The sequence below is a fragment of the Varanus komodoensis genome, unplaced genomic scaffold (genome assembly GCF_004798865.1).
Source record: "Varanus komodoensis strain SLA01 unplaced genomic scaffold, ASM479886v1 scaffold3, whole genome shotgun sequence".
Taxonomy (NCBI): domain Eukaryota; kingdom Metazoa; phylum Chordata; class Lepidosauria; order Squamata; family Varanidae; genus Varanus; species Varanus komodoensis.
This window is the reverse complement of record NW_025335761.1, coordinates 15,465,512-15,488,269: the sequence shown is the minus strand read 5'-3', so window position 1 is coordinate 15,488,269 and position 22,758 is coordinate 15,465,512. Positions and strand designations below refer to the sequence as shown.

Genomic DNA, 22,758 nt, shown 5'->3' with positions numbered 1-22,758 from the left:
CACCCCACTAGCATCCAAGAACAGGCTGTCTGTCACCTGTGATTCAATCTTTAACCTCTCTAATTATGTTACCCTCGGCTCCAAATTGCTGAATCATTTTTATTTTGGGCATCCTAAACTTGGATGATACAGAACTAGTGTGATACAAAACTTGAACAGAACCTTCCTGATTCATCTGCAAGTTAATTCAGTATCATGAGGTACTAGGATATTGTAGCACCTGGTCTGGGAAGTATTTGGAAGCTGGAGGAGCAGGGAAGGACCTAGATTTTCTAGATCAAGAGATGGCAGCCTGTAGATAATTTGACAAGAAGTGTCCTAGTGGATGTACCATTCAATGTCTTCGTGAAACTCACAGGACTGACATCCTGAGAGAAAAGCTCCAGAGTAATCTTCTACAACCTGATATGATCCAGATGTGTTGACAGCAAATCCCATCATCTCTCCAGGGGCAGCATACCCCAGTATGGCCACAAAGAGGGTTACACTCCTTGAGGCAGAAAAATGCATTTCCAACCCATGCAAGAAAAGTAGCAGACAGCATCCATACAAGGTCGAGGGAGAGCTTCCCTGTAGCCTATTGCTTTTGATAGCGGGTCCTCTCTTTGTATTCATTGCAACATTCTGCCATCTAGTGACTGATCGACTTTGCATTATTTTCAGAATCAGCGCCAAGCGGGTAAAACATTCTACTCTGAAGCAAAGTCAAGGGATAGGGGAAGAATACTATGAGAAGGAGATTATGAAACATATCCCCTCTTATTTATGAAGTTAAGATAGAAATTATATGTTTTTGTAATATCTTGATTCAGTTTCAATCAAAATAGAAGGCTCATTTATCTGCACAACCTGAACAATGGGAAAGGGGGAAAAGAGCTACAGCGATTATGAAAAGTCAGGCAGCAGTCTGACTTTTCACCCGAAATAATCAGAAAGCATGAGTTTGGGTTCAAATCCATTTAAGTCAGCAGAAATACTTTTCTCCCTGTGCATGAGATGGGTTGTTCCTGCCCTCATTGCACATGTTTCTGCCCTCACCCCCAGCTGCAACTCTCTTTGGCTAGAGAAGCTTAAGGAATTTGATCTTTGTAAGTTCTGATGTGAATTGATCTATTCTGCACCTCTTAGGTGAATGTGCAGATCGGACTGCAGCTATTCAACAGATTTCACCTTTTTCCTAAACTTACAATACATTTCTGGCTAAGTATCAAAAATATGTACTTCAAGATTAAATTGTTTAACTGCATCTTTTGAGAAAATATGTTCAAAATGTGTATTTAGACTTGTAGATTAAAACAACTGCAAATTAACATGGAAACAGGATGAAATACATTTATAAGCAGACACATGTGAAAACAAAATAGATCAGAAATAAACCAGTTCATCCAAATCACCTTGTGGCTCTGAGAAAAGCACCCTAAAGGCCCAAGGCACCCACTGGGTGCCAGGCCTGTGATGTGGCAGAAACGCCTGTGTCTGAAGACACCAACCATGCCCAAGTGGCACTTACAGTCATTCACATTTTGGGGGTTGCGAGATGGGTGGATCGAACCCAAAGAATCCAACAGGATGTGGAGGATGGCGTACCAAGATGACAGGTGGCCAACAGACTAAGCATGTCTCCACCCCTCTAATTTGTGCATCTAATACCTCTATGCAATAATGTAGTGCTCTTCTTAAAACTGTTTTTATGACTTAGGAATGCCGTCTGAAAATCCCTGGACAGTCTCTTAACCAGTGTCAGGTTGCTACTTTCCAGAGGGTGCTAGATCTTCGTTGGCTGAGGTCTTCAAAGCTCTTGGGTAGGATACTGAAGTATCTGGTAGCACCAAATCTATCATGCCCCTTAGCATCAGTCTAGCCTGTTTTCTTTCCTTCTCCAAAGTAAAGCAAAGAAGGCAGATTGCAGCCCGGTATGGTGACTAGAACCAGCATGGTGACAATATGCTTCCTCAGCTTGATGGCCTTCATGGAAGTGGTCCTTCCTAATGAGAATCTTGCTATCATGCCCTAAATAGCAAGAACAGAGATGACATCCATTCAAATTTTAATTAAAAATTCATTTAAAATGTGTTAACCTTACAACAGTTTTGCCAATGGACAGTGAGAACAATTTCTAAGCAACAGGAAATCTGAGCATTAACATGCCCGTACAACATGGGAGTCTAAAAGAAAGCAAGAGGCTTCAGTTAATTTTTCCAAGTCCATCACCCAGTCTGTTTATCCTTCTTCTGGAAGCGCCAACCATCATGAGAGTTCAACCTGGAGATCCTCTCCATATTTTCTGATCAACTTGTCATGGTTGTGATCAACAGACCACTGCTTTGGGAGATGCTTGGGCTGCATCACATCCAGGAAGTGCTGGCGCCAACGTCTCTCCAGCTGCATGAGGGAGCACAGGCCCCCTTGTGCAAAACACTGCACCACTTTCAGGCCATGTGGCACGTAGCTCTCATTAAAAATCCTGAAAGGGCAGAAACAAAACTTGAATTCAGACAAGCGCAGGACTTCAAAGAATCCCGAACCACCGTTATGTGTTGACCTTCCAGCTGCAAACTCCTCAAAATGACTCACAAGTTAGTTCTAGAAAGTCTTCTCTGATCTACAAATTGACATTGGTGTCACTAAATGTCATAATGCCTGCTCACTGGAGACCATAGGATATGAAGTACTGCAAGAAAGTGGGGTACAGAACAGAAGTCTGAGAGTTTTTGAGAGGCCAGAATTTCTTGTGAGAAGCCAGGACAGATAGGTCAACTTGAAGCCCAATTAACAAAGTTATATGCTGATAGCAAACACCATCCTTGTGCAGGCAAGCCAGCATTATCCGCACACAAGAGGAGGCTATCAAGAGGTTTGCTGCAGTGTGAATATTCTTCAGGCATGGCAACCTTAAGTAGGGAATGCCAAAAACAGCTATGCGAGGTCTGACCTTGCTCAGTGGGCACAGAATGCTGCTGTCTGTTGTTGGGTGGAGAATGGAAAATCCAAGAGGGAATGGAAGAGTGTGCTGGAAAAGATTGTGGCTGGCTGAACAGCAATTCTCCATACTACAACATTTGTTGCAGATCTCATGCCAAGGACAGAGATAAAGCTGGCATTCCATTTGGAGTCAAGAAAGAAAGAGAGAGAGAGAGATTGAGAGAGAGAGAAAGGGGGGGCAGCCCATTTAATACAACATGAAGACAAAAAGAATCAGATAACACTTTCTCTCCCTCTTTGTGGCTTGAATGTATTTCTTTAGTACAAACTCATTCTCTCTCTCCCTTCACTCATTATACTAAGACCAATGTTCATAGTAGGTTCCTCTGCTGGAGAAGCCCTCCTAAGCCAGACCCTAGGCAAAGTCCCAGCTGACAGATGCATGAAAACAGTCTGGGGCTAGTCAAAAGAAGGCTGGAGCCACAGAAAAAAGACCCTGAAGATGCTACAAAGAAAAGGCAGGAATGAGAAGCTACTAGGGATGGGAACCACCCCTGTCTGAAGTTCTCCAGGCCCAATTTAATCTAGGCACAGAGATGTCCAGCTTTTAAGTCACCACCCTCCACCTGTACCTGGTCTCCAGTCCAGCTGCTTCCTGTAGCATCTCTGGGGAAATGGTTGTGGAGTTAAAGTAGTCCTTGACCACCTGCAACAACTCCTCTTTCCTAGGATCAGGCAAGCTGTCCGCATTCAAGAGCGCCCGAGCCCCTGAACGGACTTGCCTGCGGATGGGATCTTCAAGCAGGCGCACGCCCTCCTCACAGCCAAGGGGGGCACCAAATTCCTCGGCCAGCTGCAGCTTGAGATGGTTGTCATGGTAATTGGAGACAGCATGACAGGTGGTGCAGAGGAGGAGCACGTCATGGGAATTGTGGTCCTTCATCTGGATGGGGAAGTGTTTCCGATACTCGTGTGGGACTATGTTTTTTCTGTTGGGGAAATATAGGGTTGGGAATGGTGAGCCCAAAGCCTCACTAGGCCTCATGCTGCCTAGTGATGGCTGATCTGATGCACTCACCAGGCTGCCATTGGACACCCACTTACCTTGGAATAAGTCCCATCTCAACTCAGTGGGACATACTTATGAGCAAACATGAAAAAGACTGTGCTGTTAGTTTATCTGGTGCTAATTTTGAGCTTCTGTGTTAGCTATGGCTTTGCACATTTCATTATGTTTTGGCCAATAGCTATCTTAGGCATGCTAGTAAAAGAAAAATGAGATATAAATGCTTGAGATAAAAAACAGCAGATGAGGGAAGAACAGGCAGTTTATAGGCTCCCATCTCAGCCACAAGCGCACTCCACAGCCCCCAGCAAGACACCATTCCTGGAGACCAGCTCCACCCTTGCTCCACGGGCCAATGCAAAGGAACCCGAGTTGAGCAAAGACTGCCTTGCTTTTGCTAGAGGCCCAGAGCACAGTCAGTGCAGGTTTGGGGTGACATGCCAAAAAGCCCCCATTTGGGGTGCAACATTTATGCCATATGATTGGCTTAGTGCAACCTGGAAGCACTAGCCGACTGAACAGTACCCCTTTTACGTGTCCTGGATTTGCTAGTATTGGGTCCTTGACATTTTAAATTAGTCTGGAGAGGCAGTTCACTGTGTGGCTGTATCACTCCTTCCTCTGGAAACTTGCCACACATTGTCTTTTAACAGATGGGTAAGGATGGGCTAGTGGAAATAGTTTTGTAAACAGATATGTAACAATTAAGTGTTAATGTATATATAGCACAATGTATGAGACAGTACAGCAATGTCTAGATGTGCGTAGTATCGACAAGTTCATTAAGCATGCAATCCACTTATTGATCTTTGATCATTTGTTTCACACTCTGATTGCACAGTTCATATTTATTAATCTGCCTGTTATTGCAAATTATGGATCATTATATAGCTGTCAAATAACAATTTCAAATCTTAACTGTTGTGATTCATTAAATGTATCAATGCTCCATAGCACCCAATGAGACATACATATTTGCATGATAGGACCTTATTTTCAAGCATATTCACAGAGTGCTATTTTTATTTCTTCAATAAGTGCAACACAACAAAAGCTCTGGGCAAGCTCACTTTCAATTTCACCCTACTAGATAAAAGTACCACAACTGGCTTACTGGAGAACTCACCGAATATACGATTCTCTTTTGCCACACACAACGCACAGATTCTCTTTGACTGTCAAGTAATAATCCACTTTAGATTCAGGGCGCCCAGCAGGTTCAAATTGTAGCTTTACAATAAAAGGGTCTGTGCTAATCAACTCTGAAATCACAACAACAAATGTTAAGACTTAAATGTTTAATGTCTACGTATATGTATCCACAATATCAGGGCTGAGCAAAATCCTCCAGATGTTTTCGCCTACAATTCCCATCAGCCCTTGTCAGCACAGCCACGATGGGAGATGCAGGAGAAAACATCTGGAAGGCACAAGTTGCCCCACCCTGCTCTGAATAACAGGCAGCACAAAATAATGAATGCATTATGTCAGCCAGCAGGTGTGATTTCAAATGGTTCGTCTTTATTTTCCAGGCCAATATCTTCAATGCTGGTACCTAAGTTAGTTTGGTCTACCATAGGTCCGGCCAGCCTGCTGGTGTGCTGTTGACACTCTTTCTCCCTAGAGCAGGGGTCGGCAACCCGCGGTTCCGGAGCCGCACGTGGCTCTCGAACCCCTCTGCTGCGGCTCCTTCGCTCAAAATACCGGCAGCACTAGCTAGTTAAGTACAGCTAGTTAAGTAAATCAGCTAGTTAAGTAAATCACTACATTCCTCTGCTAAACAAGCTTCTTGCAGGATCTCATGTTACACAAAACTCTGCTGAAAGGATTCTCTTTGTCCCAATGTAATCTCCTTCATCTGAATGTTAAAAGCTGTGCTTGGGACCTGTCACAATTCAAAGCACTTGACTGTTTATCTGCTAATCAGTCAGTAAACACACCACTGATCTGATTTACTGAGCCACCCCCCAGGCCAACCATGGATAAATCATAGAAAAGATAGTGGGTAGATTCATTTGCTTTTACTGCTGAGGAACTTATGGAGTTTGCTGTTTAATACATGCAGCCCTTTAGCACTGACTTTGACTCTTCAGGAAGCTGTTCTCCTATTCAAAATATATGAAAGGAGTCCTGCTAGTTTATAATAGAAGATTAAAAATACCAGTTTTTAGTGACTGAGCAAGAGCTGCAGCTAAATCATAATGAAGATATACATAGCATTAAGATAAAAAACGATATATGCAGTGTTATCTTCGTTTTAGATGTCAAAAGGGTTTTGCGGCTCCCGGTGTTTTCTTTTGTGTGGGAAACGGGTCCAAATGGCTCTTTGAGTGTTAAAGGTTGCCGACCCCTGGCCTAGAGAGTCAGCTGAATCCCCCCTCAAGGGAGTGAAAAGGCAGAAGGGCACTAGCAGCATGAGGCTATGGAATGGAAGAGGGCAACCCAACATAAACAGCACAATGGACTTTGGGCAGAATGGTTGGGAAGAGCATCTGGACCAGAAGCAAGCAACTTTTGTGGTCTACTAGGTATATGTGGAAATTTGTGATGCTGTCCTGGGAACCACTATAAAATGACTGCTTGGAGAAGCATGGCTAGTTACAAGAAGGCGTCACCACGTAGCCCAGAGGCATTCAAAGGGAATGAATATGGCAGATGCCTGAGGCTTTCACTTCCCTTTGCATTGATCCTGGCAGCTGATACGAAAAAGTTTTTATTCTTTCTTTAAGTGAGGAGGGTGGAGCACTTTGGTGGACACCAAGGAAATGGCTCACACACATCAGTGCCTACAGGCCCCACACTGCATATCTCTGATCTAGGCCTCCTCAGAGGTACCTGCTATTGTGGGTCAAATGCCACATCTAAATTCAGCTTCCCACAGGCTGGAACCCTCCAGATGTGCTAGACGACCAACACAGTAGTCCACTGACCATGCTGGCTGGAAATTATGAGAATGACACCAGAGAAAAGAAGCTTATCTATATTAAATTAGCTTTTGTATAGCCTATAGTGCCTGATCATGCCTAATCTTGGAAGCCAAGCAGGGTCGGGCCTGGTTGAAATCTGGATGGGTGACTTAATGCCCAGACAAACTCCTTTTTCCTAAGCAGAATTTCTAACTCACCACAATCTTGGCAGCAACAGATCTACTTTCAACCTTTTCACTTCTTTCCCCAGGCAACTGTTGTTGATTAGCAAGGTTCACAAACCTCCAATCCCCTTGTCAAGATACCACTGAGCCTTCTTTCGATCACAGGTACACAGAGGCTGCCCATCCGGTGCGTGTAAGAAGCAATTGTCATACAAGGGAGATTTCCTGTGAAAAAGACAGACATGCAACTATTCTTGCACAAGAAACTGTAACATTGCTCAAAATAAGTTATTCTTAGTACACATAAAATCACACATCACCAAATGAAACAATTCTGGCACCTCAATCTTCCATGCATTGACTTGGTAGCAAACCCTGCCAATTTCAACAGAGAGTACTTTCAAGTAAAGTTATTATCCTAGGAGCAAGTCCCATTGTACTTCTTAGTAAACTTTCATAATATTATGCTGCAGGTCAGCATAGAATCACAAAGTATTGATATATTCTGAAACCATATCCTGAATTCATACTCAAAGCTGGATTTTCAAAATCACTCACTATGGTGAGTGCCTTTTCTCCATTGCCAAGTGTCATGAGTCTCTGACCATTTGCTGAACTTGGGGCTGTTGAGAGGAAGTCAGCATCTGTTCTGCTTTGATGGAACTCTAAGTTCTTCAGAAACTCAGCCAGATGTGAAGTCTCTGCCATTCTGGAAGGGAATAGGCTCTCACCTGAGGCTACATTTCAGAGAAGCTTGAAATACCTCTAAAAGCCAGTGTGGCATTAGGCACAAACCCCAGCCCCAATCCTACAGTTGAGAGACCATCAAGGCGATCACACATTTTGGCTGGCTGCCAAGACAAAGTCTATGGCCTCCAAGGATATAGAGTATTAGGTATCACTGCTCAGAATATCTGATGATAAAGTCCACCTGGGAGCCATCTGAAATAACGAAACACTGAGAACATCACTTTGCCCAGGAACCACTGATGCAACATTCTGAACCTGCACAGAATCATGTCCATCATGGTCCTTCCACATGGCTGCCATCCAAGTAAGGGGCAAAACAATACCCTCTCTGACTACTCCCCTTTCCCTTGACTGCTGATTGTTTGGCGGTCTCCCGGCTGGTGCACAGCTTATTTTTCCCATTCGGAAAGGCTGAGTGGCTTCTCTAAGGCTGATCTTACTCACAGTAAAACCTTTAAGTTAAAACATGCAGAGTCTTGGCCCTGCCCCTTTGCCTTTGGCCCCATCCACCACTAGAATGCAGCCACCAAGAGTTTCTCCAAATTGAATTCAGGCCCTGGGCTTAAAGACCTCCCCCCCAAACATCTACATGGTCATCTACAAAACTGACCTTGTTGTGGTTCACACCTGGTGGCCGTACTCATTAATGCATTTTGGCCAATGGGAGGCCCACAGTCTATCAGGTATTGTATAAATATTTCATGGCTCCCATCCAGGTTAAGAGTATATATCCAGCAAAGACCTCCACAATAAGCCTAGGGTTAGCTATTGAAACTAGACCAAATAGAACTATGCTTCATGATTCTTTTTAATGAAAAATATACACAACAATACAAATAATCTACCTAGCAGAATATCCTGCTCCCAGGGGCTTCCGCTTGTGCTTTCGGGGATCTTTCGTTTGCTGGTTAGCTGGGGACTGACCATTCGCTAGAGGTTTCTGATCCTTTTGTTTTAGCTCAGAGTCTTCTGCCTGTTCAACATCTCCATGACTACTGCTGTTTCTTCCTTTGAAGGGCACATCCACCAAACCCTGGCACTTCTTCAGGACCTTTTCCCAAGCAGGAAGAGCATATTCACCACTGGTTACAGGGCACATGAAGGGCAGTCGCAGCAGATGGAGAAACAGAGCTACCGACACCTGAGCATCCCTGGCAGCATAAGCAATCTGAGGACAAAACAGCACAGTTCTGATACTTGGAAGAAGCCAAATATGAAAAAAAGAATAGTAATAAGACAAGGAAAATAAGGGCGCAGCCCTATGCATGTTTAAATAGAACAATATAACTCCCAGCATTGCCCAGCAAACCATGCTGAGAGTCGGACGTTTTTCTTTCTTGGTATGCATACTATTGCTCCCTAAGCCTTCAGCCTACTAGGAAGCTAAACACAAAATGTGCCAGTACCAAAGGAGACCAGATGTCCGCCTTCCAGAGCAATCCCATGACCAAAAGATTCTTCAGCTTCCCAGAGCTGAGGCTGGAAAAGACCTCCAACCTCGGAGCCAGGGATCTGCAGTCAAGTCCTCCTCACCCCACCACAGCAAGAGCAGAAAAAGCATTCTGGCTGCTTCTCATAAAAGCAACCTCGGAGAAGCAGTAAAGGCTTAGGGTTCCAAGGGAGGGAGCAGAGTGACCCTATGTGTCGTGAGGTCGTAACTTACGTCTCCAATTAACTCACACAGCAGTCGGCTGTAAAACTAAAGTCTTTTATTACTACTTTCTACAAGATTTATGATGCAACAGATAAGCTCTAATGAGAAGGTCCTAATAGGTCAGTTGCTCCCCCCTTTGTGAAGACTCTGGGGAGCCCACGTGGGATTAGCTTTTCCTGTCACGTCTTTCTGCTCGTGGGTGGGACAAACCTCTGTCCTGTTTTCTCATTTGTTTCAATCGTCTTAAACTACGTCTAAGATTGACGTTGGCTAAAGATATTATGTCTTCTGTATCTCCTGAACTCTGTCCAGCAGTTACAGAGTCAGGAGGTGGGAGGGGGCATCTTGCTCACGCACCTCAGAGTCAGGATGAGGAGAAGCCTCTCGTTCAGAAGCCTCATGATCAGGCCGTGATGAGGCTATTTGTTCAGAAGGCAAAGGGTCAGGGCGTGGGGGAGCTATTTGCTCAGTATTCCCTGAGTGGGGCTGCGGAGGGGCCGTTTGGCTACTGGGCCTCAAGTATAAGTCATCTTGTTCTAATGTCTGATTCTCATTTTGAATGTTTGACTCTTTCTCGCGAGGTGACGTCTCTGTCGAGCCGTCAGGCATGATACTATGTATATTGGTGGCCCTGCAGCCTCTTTCCCTTCCTGCCCACAGCACCACAGTTAGACTGCCAAAATTGCCCGGGGAACTGATTTGCAGAGCAGGCAGAGCCGGGAGGTTAAGATCGCTTCCACACGCCTCTTGTTCTGAGCAGGATGCCCAGAATCCTTCAAGTTTGAGCGCCCGCATTGGATTGCACCCTTCCAGGGTAGTCTGCACATGCAACCACAACTGCTCCCAACCCTCATCTATATCCTCCAATTTGGCAGCCTTTAATACCTGCATCTTGGCTTTTACACCCACAGATCCTCATGCAATACAGTTCTCAGACAGGTAAGGGGTATCCCAAAGCATCCTTAACAGGTGCTTCAGTACCTTCTTATGTTTGAAGGACCAGTGGGCAACTTGTTGCCATCCAGATGTCTTGGCATACAACTCTCATTCCTACTGGGTGTGCTTGCTAGGGCAGAGTGAAGCTGAAGGTCAAAGCCTGTGGAGTGCAACTGACAAGTTGCCCACCGCTGGCTTACCGACTTGCCATTTCTTGGAAATCCTTCCACCAATGAGGTTAGAGGTTCAACAGCCAAAGTAAATGATCAAGAGGTTACATGGGCTGCCTTTGCTATAAGCTGCATCTTCCTAGGGGTGCACAGGAGTCTTTTGTTGCATCATCCACTCATTGGCAGAACTGGATTTTCCTTTTTAACCAGAATTTTGATTTACTTGTTCTAATTCACATTAGCACACCTGTGCGTTGGCACTCGGGTACCCTTGAACAAACATGCTAATTCATTAGCATAACTCTCGCCCTAAAAAGTAAAAGCTAGTCCATGGGAAGCCAGTCCACTGCAGGTCCCGCAGATCGTATTCAAAGAAATCTGAAGTCATTTGACTCTTAACTTCTCTACTCCTTCCAGAAGCTGCTGCTGCTCCTGTTGTGCAATAGAGTACAAACCTGGTCTTGAGTCAGCTGTTCTGCCTCCCAGTTGCTGCAGCACAGGTGAAGAGACTTGTCAAGAGAGTAGTTGAGGATCCTCTCAGCAAGAGATTTGAGGCTGAGTCCATTTTGGGGAAGGGCCTTACTTTAAGGTTTGTAAATGGGGAAAAAAGAATTGATTATTCATTCAATCAAATAAAATGTTGAGGTCCATTTCAGGGAACCATCCCACTAATGAAGTAAGTGGGGGTGGCAACCAGGAGAACCATCTTTTCAGTAGCGCCACCCCATCTCTGGAACCTGCTCCCCCAGAAACCTGTGTCTGGCACCATCCCTTATATCTTTTCAGTACCAGATGAAAACCTTTTTATTTTCCAAATGTTTTATTGCTGAATTAAATAATATTTTGTTAAATATGGTTTTAAATTGCTGCCAATGCTGATGGTTGTCTCATAGTTGTTGGTTTATATTGCTTGTTTTATAGTATTTTATGAATATATTGTTTATACGGTTTTATGAGTATTTTATGTATAGTATTTAGGATTTTTAAAAATTGTAAACTGGCCAGAGAGCTTGTGGGCTATCGGGGACAGTATATAAATTGAATAAATAAATGGAATAATAAATAACTTTTGAAACGGATTGATGTATCTGTTTGTGACAAGGTGATTCATGCACAGGATTTCTTTGGCCAAGACTGATTAGATCTAGATCGTCAGCGTTACTGCCATCTTGAAATCATTTCACCATTGCAGTCATTTCAGTAAAATTAGGAACAATTAAATATATGTTATAAAACAAATACAATCAAAATCCTTAACAATAAAACAAATGTATTTCACACATCCTTAACATATTGCATTTAGCACTGTTCTAGGAAACAAAAGCCATGCTAACATTCATTCCAGGTAACCAAGTAGTTTGAACATTTGGAAACAGTGATCATGGCCCACTAAGGCGGAAACTTTCTTTCAAAGATGCCCACCTCTGTCTCATGGCCAAATACCGGAGGTCCACAGTTCCTTTGACCGTTACACCATAGTCATGAAGTAACTTGCAGGCATCTTCCCAACACCCTACCCCAACCTTTAGAATGCGACCATCTGCCAGGATCTCCAGCAAAGCCTTTGGAAGGACCTGTCCACCAGCAGTCAACTGAGGCAAGCGAAGAAGAATGCAAAGACCACTGAAGGAAGCCATTTGCAAGAGAGAAACAGGCTTGGCTTTCTTCCCTTCTGCTGACACCTAGCAAGAACAAAAGAATAATGGAAAGATTGATTTCTGGCTGAAATAAATGCTACAAAACAGAAGAAATGGCTTAGATTTAAAAAAAAAAACTGTGTTGAAGTGATCAGAGCACTGGACTGTGACTTGGGAGACTGGAGTTCTAGTCTCTTTTTGGCCATGTTGGTTACTGAGTGACTTTGAGCCAGTCACTTTCAGCCTAACCTACCACACAGGGTTGTTATTGTGAGGATAAAATGGAGAAGTGCCCCCTTACAAGATGAAAAAAGGTGGGATATAAGTGTAACAATCAATCAATCAATCAATGCTAGACTGGCCATTATGCATTTTCAATAAATATCTTTTGCCTAACTTAAATGGAATTGTTAAAGATTTCACCCCCTTCCTTAATTTGTAAACTGAGCCCTGAACCTGCTAGAAGCTACACCCTATATTCCTAACCCTTGCCCTTAATTGCAGAATGTATGAGACTCACTATGCACCTTGTACCATGTCTTAACAAAACATGAGCTGATGCAAAACATCTGCTAAAACGGTAATCTAACACCATAATAGCACCACAATAACAGTTATGTTATTATGAGTAAACACGAACTTCCTGCTAGGTTTTTATTGTAAAGGCACTGTCCTATACTGGGGCATTCTAGTTATCCTGTGGTGGCTGGGATATGCTGGGAGTTGCAGGTCGCTTTTCTGTCTAAACTTACATAGGATTGCACCCTAAGTTTTCCTTAGAAGAGATATTGAGGTATTTGGAAAAATACAAAAGGGAACAGGACCGCTGCAGCTTTTTTAAAGCCAGCAATATCAATACAAACACTTTAATATCATGTGACACATACCAGAGCTGTGCTTAACCAGGTTCCACCTAAAGCAGACACTGAACCAGTGAGTCCTCAATTCCAGTTAAGCCCCCCCCCCACTTTTTTTTAAAGGTCTGAAGGCTACTGCTGAAGCTAAGTGGGTCTGGCCCTAAGCATTACCTAGATGGGAAACTGCCCGGGTACCACTTTATTTGTTTGTTTGTTTGTTTATTTATTCGATTTATATCCTGCCTTTTTCCTAGAAAGGGCTTAAGGCAGCTTACATTATCTCTCCTCCTCCATCTTATCCCCACAACAACAACCCTGTGAGGTAGGTTGGGCTGAGAGACTGTGACTGGCCCAAAGTCACCCAGTTGGCTCCATGGCCGAGCGGGGACTCAAACCCAGATCCTCTGAGTCCCAGTCCCATGCTCTTAACCACTACACCACACTTGGGCTTTATATAAAAAAATCAGGAGACTGGTGTATGAAAGAATAGTGGAGCTGGCAACAAAATATTATTGTGGCATCTTCACGTTCAGGAGTTCAGCTACGCCCTTTTTCTGGACACTTCATTCCATTCCCCCAGCCCACTGTAGTCGTCCTGCAACAGTCAGTCTACATTCGATACTCACTAGGATGCTCACTCCTCATTGAGCTGTTTTGAAAAGCTTTATCCCCTTAGGGCTTTTTGCTAAACTGCTTTTAATCTTACTGCAGAGCTGGAGGTTACAGCAAACCTCCTATTATCGCTGTCTTGTACATAGATGTTCTTTTGTCTACATAAGAACCCACATCCAGAGAATAAGTCTGCCTCTGGCATGTAGTAGCTTCTCCAAACTGTTGCTGTCTAGATGTGTTGGACTACAACTGCTATCATCCCCACCATTGGATATCCTGACTGAGGATGATGAGCATCACAGTCTCACCCATCTGGAAAGTGCCAGCTTGGGGAAGGCTACTCTACAGTTACTTCCCTGGGTAACTATTTTACAGCTTCATTCTTTTTTATTTGGGAAGAGTAAAATAACTCATTGTGAATTTTCTTTAAAGTTCCTGAAGTGCCATATAAACAATTCAGCAGGCAAGAAAGCAAATGTATAATACTGCCTGCAGATATAATTAGCTAGTTATTTATTGATTATCTGCCTTTCTACCGAAAAATGGCACTCAGAGTGTCTCCCCTAACCACATAAGAAGTCCCCAAATCAGTGATGGACTCTTAAAGAAATGCCTCATGGTGCTGAGGAAAATAGTCCCATAGTCAGATGGATCCACATGGGAAACTACATCTGTGTTATTACATGAAAGAAAGCCACCATATGGGAGTGACTCAGCGTGGGAATCAAATAGCACATTGGACATCCCTTAGATTCAGCATAAGAAACAGGAGATAACTCGTTAATAACCTATTTCTGTCTAAGCAGAGTTTCCCAGTCTATAAGACTTACCCATTCACAGTCAATTCCAAGGACTGGACAATGATCCACCTCCTCCTTTAATAATGATTCTATTTCATTCCATTTCTCTGCCTCAGAAATTATCAGCACTTTTGCCTCAAGAATCTTCTCTACCCAGGGGATTAAAGGAGATGATATGAATGAAAGGATATGATCTTCTGAGGAGTCTTCCTTTTCTTGTTCTTTAACAGTTCCTCCTTGTTTAAGTGCAGTGCAAGTTCTGCCTTTGCGACGCTGGATGATTTTCCAGAAAACCAGGCCTCCAGCTGCGATGCCTAACAGGGTGGCCACAGCGACAGTGACTGTTGTTTGCCTGAGCATTGTTCATCCCCCGACTACTTCGCCAATGCAGGCATGTTGTTACAGAGCTGTCTTGTAACCTGAAAACAATATTGAGGGGGACATATAGATCAAATGCTAGATACATCCTGGGACAAGTGGGAACAATGGCTAAGATAGCAATTCTAAGTACGTTTAGAGAGAAATAATTTCCGCAAATCCCAGCATTCCCCAGCTAGCCATGATGGGAATTGTAGGATTTTTTCCTGTCGAGATATGCATAGGATTATACCTCAAGACGGCAATGCTAGGTCTACTTACCTGGGAATAGCTCACTGGGACTTACATAAGTACACAGTTTTAGGACTGCGCTATAAATTATTCTACTGCAGTCACATAAGCCTCAGATGCATACAAGACCTGATGAATTGATTATAACTTCAAGGGGGAAAATGGAGTTTAATGCAGGAATGGGCAACATGTGGTCCTGACATCCCCCCAAATGTACTTGAGTTAAGGAATGTACTGCCTGCACCCAGCAGCCACACCCACTTGCCCCAGTTTGCTCCATCTTTCCTTTCTCTCAGATTTACAGAGCTTCCCTGTTTCACTGAGAGAGCAATAACACCTGCCTCTCCTGGCAGAGTCAAGCCTCTGCTTAAAGAGAAGGAAGGTAAATGCAAAAGGTTGAAAGAGCTAACTCAAGATACTGGAGGAAAGGTTAACAGCAGCTCCTTTGGGGAGGAACATAATGCTGTTCAGAAGCAGCAGCATTCATCCAAATGATTTGCCTGGCCTCAGCTCTTTAAACCAGTCCCATATGCATGTGCTTTGGTGGCCTTTGGCTCTTCTTATTCTATGTTCTTAATCTTAAAGTAGAGGAAGGAGGTTATTGAGAAGTTACAATTGTGAAAGTATGTACATAGGAGAAATAGAGACTGAAAACTAGGGGTTTCGCTAGTGTCAGCAAAAAATGAGCAAAAGTTCTGCCATAATATGGCTAAAAGCCTGACACTGAAAGAACAACTTTAGACTTAAGGTGGGATTTCTAATCTGATCAGGAAACTATGTTGCCAGTCTTGCTCCCTGTGTATACCACAGAAGTGCTGATTACTTGCCTGACCTGAAAGTTCCTCCTTTTGTTTTGTGTATCTTAATCACATTCAACTTCTAGCAAGGCTGACCTTCTTCCACCTGACCTCCCTTGGTCCTCCAAACTGTGTATGTAACTGATAGGCTATCAACATCACCTTGACAGACCCCATCTTGGTAGTCTGTTCAGCAACTATGTACCAACATGCTGCATGTATTTCCTGCATGTCTTAATAAACTGAAAATGTTCTGATTTTTCTTGCCACTAGAAAGGAGCATTTCCTTTTTTAGCAGGAATAAAATGTGTAATAGCTGAATAGGTTACAGTTAACTGGTCAACAAAAGCGGTTAACTTTAAGATAGTTTGAGACAGAGAAATTGATACATTTTAACTAGCATCCCAAAGCTTGAGATGCTGAGGCAGACTTAGAAGCTTAGATACTTTATATTATTTTTAATAAAGTATTTTTAAATAAATATATTTAGTGTCTGTTGCTAAGCTTTTATATCTAGTAAGTTACCTACTAAAGAGATCAGAAAGTGAGTTCTTCTTTAACACAGACCTCACCTTGGCCAATCTGAAATTGCTTATACAGAGGTACTCTGAAGATGACCTAAGAGACTCATCTTTTAATGCACCTTTAAATGAGTGGTGGCACTGCAGAACATATGAAGTGATAGTTGGCACTGCAGAACTCACCTGTGCCCACTATTTAGGCAAGGGAGACAGGGAGCAGCTGAGTGAACATTTGCAACACGCTTCACAAACAGATGAAAGCAGCTAATAGAAAAGGCAAACATTGATCTTCCAGGCTACAGCTTAAAAACACACCAGCAGCAACTTTATTGAGGCTGCAGAAGTCTAAGGTTCATCAATGCCTGGACAGAAGGCTGTCTAGCAATTTATATATCCTACCTAGAATTTGCATAGGGAAAGCAGCATATAAATGTAATCAAAATATTGTGATTCCAGTTTGTACAAGTCCTCAATGCACAAATAAGTTCCCCTTCCATCATTAAGTGTGTTGAATCTGTAGCCAAGGAGGGCTTAGAGGAACTGGGTGTTCTGGCTACCCTTTTTAAATAAACAAAAAATAAAGAACAGTTTATACTGCTGTCTTTTAAAGGCCTATAAACCAGATGAACTGCCCCTCTACTTTTCTGGCAGTACTTTCACTCTTTTAGAATGGCTACAGGCCTTTGGCAAGTGTGACGAACTTTTTAAGACCCAAAGACTTAGATTAGTCAAGAAAAACTTGTAAGAGTTTAATTACAATTAAAATGCACACAGAGCAATACGTTCTTGTTTCTACTTTTCAGCCTTAACATACAGCGACTGTCTTAAATTTTTTGAACTGTACAGTGCTTACAAAATCCTAAGCACTTAATAAGTGTGAAGCAATGTTTTCACTTGCAAGCATAGCCAAATGCACCGAACCAGCGTTGCATGCACGGCGCAGCAAACGACAGAGAATCTTTAAGCTGAAAGTGACAAAGAAAACAAAAGATGGTGAGGAAGAATCGCCGAATGGTCCTTTCTTTAGATAAGTCGCTTCTTATTTCAAAGGCGACTTCATAAAAACAGCTTTTATTTCTGGTCTTTTTTTTTTTTTTTTCTTTAGAGGTCTTTTCCAATCTCAGCTCCGTCGCACAGACTTTGTTTCCCTCAAACCCCTTTTGTATTTTGAAGTTTTACATCAGCCGTACCCTTACGACTAGGAGCCGAGCGAGAAGAAAGGAACTTCTCTAAGCTTTGGGCAACAGGAAAAGCACACATCCCACTAGAAAGAAACCAGACCCAACACTACCCCCTTGCAGGTCGGTCTTTCCCCTCCCTTTATGCTTCTGAGCCTCTGCATCCATCAACAAAAGGCGCTCACGTGCACATTACCTGCCCCAGCTGCGCAAGGGAGGAACTCCTTCTGCGCAGTCTGTGCGCAACCCGGAGTGTCTTTGCATACTGCGCTTCCGGGCTCTTCGTTCTAAGGAGAAGGAACGTACATATGTGTTCGAAGAGAGGCAGGAGACACAGGGAGCAGCCATATTGTACGGAAAATAAAAGCTTTAGTTCTTTCTATATGTTTGAACTTCTCTGAAATTATGAACTGCGATGCAGGTTAAAATACTAGTGTTTGCGCTAAATTGTAATACTTATGTCCCTTACCGGATGGGCTAAAACGAAAGACAAGACTATCTACCGAAAACAATGGGAAGCCCCGAAGGTTCATAGAAAATAATGGAGTTGCGAAGTACAAATAAGCTAGGAACAAAACGAGGAGTGGATCTCCGGAGGAGTGGATTGTATCACAGGGACAGAAATGATCTACAATGCTCGTTTTTTAATGTTAATTTTGATTTTTTTTTCTTTATAGATTTCTTGACTGCTTTCAAGATCATATATTTCCCAAGGCAAGAAAAGTCATGTATTAATAAAACTATTAAATATGGACAACTTTAATAAAGCCAGTTACAATTAAATACATTTTCAAAACAAGCCTCAGCAATGAAAAATATAGATGTTTTCAATTAATAGTTATGTAGAACAGATCAGCTTTTAATGTGGTTTTAAATATATCCTATTTGCTGCAATGTAAAATAATATTTAGAAAGGCAGCTTAGAAATCTCCCAAATAAACTAACTTATTAGCTACACTGAAAAGGATTAATGGCAGATTCTAAGAGATTGGAATCAACAGTCCAAATTTAAATAGGTGGGTTTACTCCATCTCATCCTTACAGCAGAATATGAATTGTTTCAAGGTCAAACTGCAAGAATTATGGTATTTGGTAACTGTTGATTAAAGTCCAGTGCTATAATAGAGCAACCTGTCTCATAAAGCATACAATCCTGTACCAACTTACCTAGGAATAAACTTCAATGAATTCCAGAGGGCTTACATTTTAGTATATGTGTATAAGAATACCCTGTAGTGCCTGTTCCTGCCTAATCTTGGAAGCTAAACAGGGTCAGGCCTGGCTGAAACCTGGATGGATGACTTATATGTTGTGAATCCCCAGAGAGCTTTTGCTATGAGCAGTATAGAAATGTAATGTACTACTAATAATAAAGGAAAACTCCTTAACAGGACTGGTCTTTTGTATACCATATTTAGGAAGGCATGGCACAGAAGGTTTATGCTCCCCCAATTTTCTGAGCTGTGAAAATTTCTTGGCATGCTTTGCTTTACCACATAAGGTTTTCCTTGGAAGGAGATGACAGGAGATTTATGGCTTTTTGTAATATTAGGTTTGTATCCAAATGTAAAGATAGAGCAGAGAGTCACTGTTCGAATAGCTAAAGTCAACTAAAAACAGTAGCACAAAATAGTGGAGAGACTTTCGTTCCAGTTCCAGGGACTCTTTCAGTCTCTCATGATCTGCCATGACCATATTAACACATGGTCATGGTGTTTTTGTTCTAAAAGACTTCTAAGTTGTTTTTCAAAGTACTTTTTTTACAAAGCTGTGGCAGAATAAATCACTATTATGGTACATTGCATCAAAATTCAAAATTGACACTTAATGAGATGTGAATCTCAACAATATATGAATCATTCTATCCCTGTCACTTCTCTCATTTCCTTCTGGAATTCCTTCCTTTCATTGAGTCCCATCATGGCCATGGCCAAATACAACTGTTTATTACTTCCTATTTTAACAAGGTTTCCAAAGGAAATTCATGTCCTGCTTTAATACATCCCAGATTCCTTGACATGTGTCAAAACGTGTGTGATTCTGTACACCATAGAAGTGCTTGGAATCAATGCAGAAAGGAAAAGTCCTACTTGTGCAATCTGAATCTATGTAAGGCTACTCAGCTGTAACATGATGGACTTCCAAGTAGGTGCATCCTTATACTTCAGTGTACAATACTAACTATCTGTACACATGGGATTTTGTACAGATGTACAACAGCTGCAGCTTCTGCAAAAGCCTGAAAAATCTCCTCTGCCTCTGCTGTGACAGCCTCAGGGTCTCAGCAGGGCCGCCCTCCCCTTTATTTATTTATTTATTTATTTATTTATTTATTTATTAAAACATTTTTATGCCGTTCCATTCGCCGTAGCCTCGGGGCGGCTTACAACAATAAATTAAAACATCATAAATAACATTTTAAAATATATACATTAAAATAAGATACAAATATACAATATAAAATAAGCTGCCCTGGCCCATTAGGAAGAGGCAGGCAACAGCCTGAGATGGAAGGTGCGGCAGAGCAGTAGCAGCAGCTTCATGCCATTCCTCCTCTTGCAAGACAACCTCCCTGCATCATAAACTAGCCTGGGACCTTCATGTACAGTGTTAGATGCTCTCCTCTCACCTGTGATGAAGTCAGATTCTAGTTGGCTTTGGTCTGTTGTGGAATGGGCATCTTTTCTTGAAACATGCCCATGCTTTGAACTGGAGCTGCTGTAGCACAAATATTTAACTTAGGAATGTAAATTATGAACTTATTTACATTGAATGTAAATAAATCCAGAGCTTCTCAGGCTGTGTTGCTGATAGGTGATTTCATAACAAACACAGAGGGGTGCAGGGAAGGACTGTTGTGCCAAACCCAGACTGAGCGGTGTTGCTTTCCATTCAGTTGCCAAACTGGAGAAGAGAAGTGGATGTCCCAGCAGAGGTTGCTAGCAGGTTTGGCTTCCTGTGCCATCATATGCATGAAATCATACACTTCCAGTTTGCATCAATACCTAACCTGGAAGAAGTTCGAACCTCGGGTTCCGTTCTCATAGACCCCCAACACTGATGATCAAGAAGGTGTGCACTGAAAGGGGTAGAATTCCTTTTTGCCGTTCTCTGGCTTGACAAGCTGTGGGGGCATTAAGGGCGCCTAAACTAGCAGGAGCAACCTGGCACCCATCTGCATGAAGCGTTATGCTCAGGGGCTGGCCAAGGACCTGCAGCTGGCGCATGGGTGTGGAAAAGAAAAATGGTAAAAGGTGGAGTGAAATGGTCATGACAGGCAAAATGTCTGATCATTCAGTTAAAGCTTTAAATGTATGTAAGCTAAGCACTTTGCAATTGGAGTAATAGAGGACAATTTTTAGTATTGCTAAGGAAATAAACACCTGCAGTAGGAGAGGAAACCATTGTCCCCGCTCAGAGCCAAGTGAATAGAATCACACTCCATTATCTGTTCCACTTCAGCTTTTACACACTGAAGGATCCCTTTGAAATGTTTCTGCTAGATGGCCAGAGAGACTGAAATGTTCCACTCCATTTTCAAACGCTCTTTCTGGTATCAGCTTTGTAAACATTTATTCTGCTGGATATAGTATAGATGGCAAATGGCATATTCATGAGAAAACTTATCTGGAATCTGAAAGACTTACCACTGAGGAGACATGGTTAGAATCATCCTTTCCGTCCCAGGAGGGGAACCTATTTCAGTTCAAGGGCCGAGTGCAATTCAAGAACCAGTGCGGTGTAGTAGTTAAGAGTGCTAGCCTGGCATTTAGGAGATCTTGCTTCTAGTTCTTGCCCTGCCATGAATCTCACTGGGTGACATTCAACCAGGGATTGCCTCTCAGCCTAACCTACCTCATAGGGTTGTTGTTGTGAAGATAAAAGGGAGAGGAGAACTTTTTAAACCACTTTGGGTTCCTTGCAAGATGGAAAAAGGTGGAATATAAATGTAATGCAGTAATAGTCAATATACATAAATTGTCAAGATCTGAGCAGGTGAGCTTTTGCCAAAAAATAACTTCCCAGTGTCTCAATGCTTTCTCTGAAAGATGGTGAAGTGTTGGTAGAAAGCACTCAGTTAGATGCAACCCACCATGTTAATTAGAGCTGCTATTTCCTGAGTGAAAACTGCAGCTTCACACTGCTGTTTCATAGCAGTACACCTGCAATATAAATGAAAGCAACAGATACTAACATATCTATATATGGCAATTTAGAAATAATGATGAAGAATTCGTTTCATGGGAAGCCAATTCTCATCCTGCTCACCTCAAATGAAATAAATATTTTTGTTAACTTATTTATGCAATGATACAAAATTGCTGGGTAGGACCAGGAAGTACTTAAAGGTAACACCAATTACTTCTGGCCTGAGGAAAGCGTGGCTTTGTTTGGGAGAGCCACGTGTGGGAGCTCCTCTCATCCCAGACCAGTGTACATTCTATTGACCCCACTTGATAGGAAGGGTTCTACAGAATAAATCTGGAGCCTTAGAGAGTCGGGCTTGGCAATGCCCCTGACCTCCAGGCTCTGTAGTGCAAGCTGCCTTAGCAGCACTTCTTCCCCTGTTTCGATAGGAGAAAGTCCCACAGTTCCCTGTTCATCATGCCAGTTACGTAATGGTTAATTCAAGAAAAGGACGGATGGATGAGCTTATTCTGGCAAAGCAGAGTGGAGGGAAATGGAACTTGCATGGAAGTGGATGACCAAATTTGAGCTGGGAAGGTTTGTGTTGGTAAGCAATGGAGCTCTTTCCTTGGATAAATAAATTTATCTATGAATAATTGGAAGCTCAGTGAATTAGTATCAGTGAATCCAATCTATAGCCATAAAATCCCCAAGGACAGCTCTGCATGTTGTAATCTTTAGGGATGCAATAGATACTACCTATAATTCAGCTATGCATGCAGTTTACATAGAGAGAGTAAGACGGCTGATCTATTTATTTATAGAATTCTATAAATTCCTATCTATAGAACAGGAATCCCACATATCAAAAGATGTTGAGAGAAATATCAGTGTTGCTTCTGGACTAGAGTCAGAAGTCTTCTCCCCAAATTAGTTTAACCCCAACACATTTTAGCCTTAATGCCATGCTCTACAAACTGTCTAAAGCAACTTTCTACAACCTGTCTGTGCTGGATGAGAATAATGGGAA

General features: G+C 42.5%; 1 protein-coding gene across 7 annotated transcripts; it reads right to left on the bottom strand.

Moving 5' to 3' along the window:
• Positions 1-2,030: 2,030 nt before the first annotated feature.
• On the bottom strand, positions 2,031-17,849 carry EXD2 (exonuclease 3'-5' domain containing 2). Of its 7 annotated transcripts, none has more exons than XM_044436860.1 (9): positions 17,797-17,849; positions 14,526-14,914; positions 12,012-12,271; positions 11,045-11,171; positions 8,675-8,997; positions 7,198-7,304; positions 5,115-5,250; positions 3,555-3,911; positions 2,031-2,464 (listed from the first exon to the last, which is right to left on the bottom strand). In XM_044436860.1, exons 2-9 carry the CDS (start codon positions 14,853-14,855, stop codon positions 2,248-2,250), a joined length of 1,857 nt encoding a protein of 618 aa, XP_044292795.1. In that variant the 5' UTR covers positions 14,856-14,914; positions 17,797-17,849; the 3' UTR covers positions 2,031-2,247. The 7 variants fall into 7 exon arrangements, with proteins under 7 accessions (XP_044292795.1, XP_044292797.1, XP_044292800.1 ...); XM_044436862.1 differs by lacking the exon at positions 17,797-17,849 and adding an exon at positions 17,276-17,302; XM_044436865.1 differs by lacking the exon at positions 17,797-17,849 and adding an exon at positions 17,180-17,204.
• Between the last annotated feature and the right edge of the window lie 4,909 nt (positions 17,850-22,758).